The sequence below is a fragment of the Pterocles gutturalis genome, unplaced genomic scaffold (genome assembly GCF_000699245.1).
Source record: "Pterocles gutturalis isolate BGI_N339 unplaced genomic scaffold, ASM69924v1 scaffold19968, whole genome shotgun sequence".
NCBI lineage: Eukaryota > Metazoa > Chordata > Aves > Pterocliformes > Pteroclidae > Pterocles > Pterocles gutturalis.
Window position 1 is genome coordinate 22,188 of NW_010123523.1, and position 746 is coordinate 22,933.

General features: G+C 62.3%; 1 protein-coding gene across 1 annotated transcript in view; it reads left to right on the forward strand.

Annotated features, from left to right (window-relative positions):
- Positions 1-746, forward strand: part of NCKIPSD (NCK interacting protein with SH3 domain) — a gene marked incomplete at its 5' end in the record, with an annotated part of 23,178 nt that overhangs the window by 5,492 nt on the left and 16,940 nt on the right. The window contains 2 exon segments of the mRNA XM_010077946.1: positions 1-113; positions 116-447. The exon segment at positions 1-113 is cut by the window's left edge and continues 172 nt beyond it. Of these exon segments, the coding sequence (XP_010076248.1) occupies positions 1-113; positions 116-447 (445 nt within the window).

Here is a 746-nt window from a genome sequence, read left to right on the forward strand (position 1 = left end):
CACACGCAAGCTGGACACCGGCTCGGGGCCCCCCTCCCGCTATGGGACTTCCCCGAAGGATGGGGCCAGCAAATCTCCCCAGAGCAAGAGGGCTGCCCCGGCACCGCCGGCCGAAGGGGCGACCCGCAGGTCCCACACTGGAAGACTTCTCAGGTGAAGAAGGCTGCCCCGGCCACTGCTGCGAGCCTGGATGCCTTCAGCTCCCTCTGCCTGGAGGATAAGAAGGTGGCCGCGGTGGAGCCGGGGCCAGCAGAACCCGGCGGTCTGGCGGCGGCCGTGCCCAAGACGATAGGTGCCGAGCTGATCGAGCTGGTGCGCAGGAACACCCACCTCAGCTACGAGCTGTCCCGCGTGGCCATCGGCGTGGTCATCGGCCACATCCAGACCTCTGTCCCAGCAACCAGCAGCATCATGGAGCAGATTCTCATCTCCGTGGTGGAGAGTAAGGTAACGCTGGGCCAGGGGCTGCTGCAAACCACCTCAAACCACCTCCTGGCGTCGGGCAGACGGTGGTGCCAGCTCCATGAGCTCTCCTAACGTTTGGGTGAGAAGCGCGGTGAGATCCTAAGTAGTGAGGTGGGTGCTGGCCTCTTCTGTAAAGTAACAAGTGATGGGACAAGAGGAAACGGCCTCAAGTTGCGTCAGGGGAGGTTTTGGCTGGAGATTAGAAAAAATTTCTTCACCTCAAGAGTGCTCAGGCGTTGGAACAGGCTGCCCAGGGCAGTGGTGGAGTCACCATCCCTGGA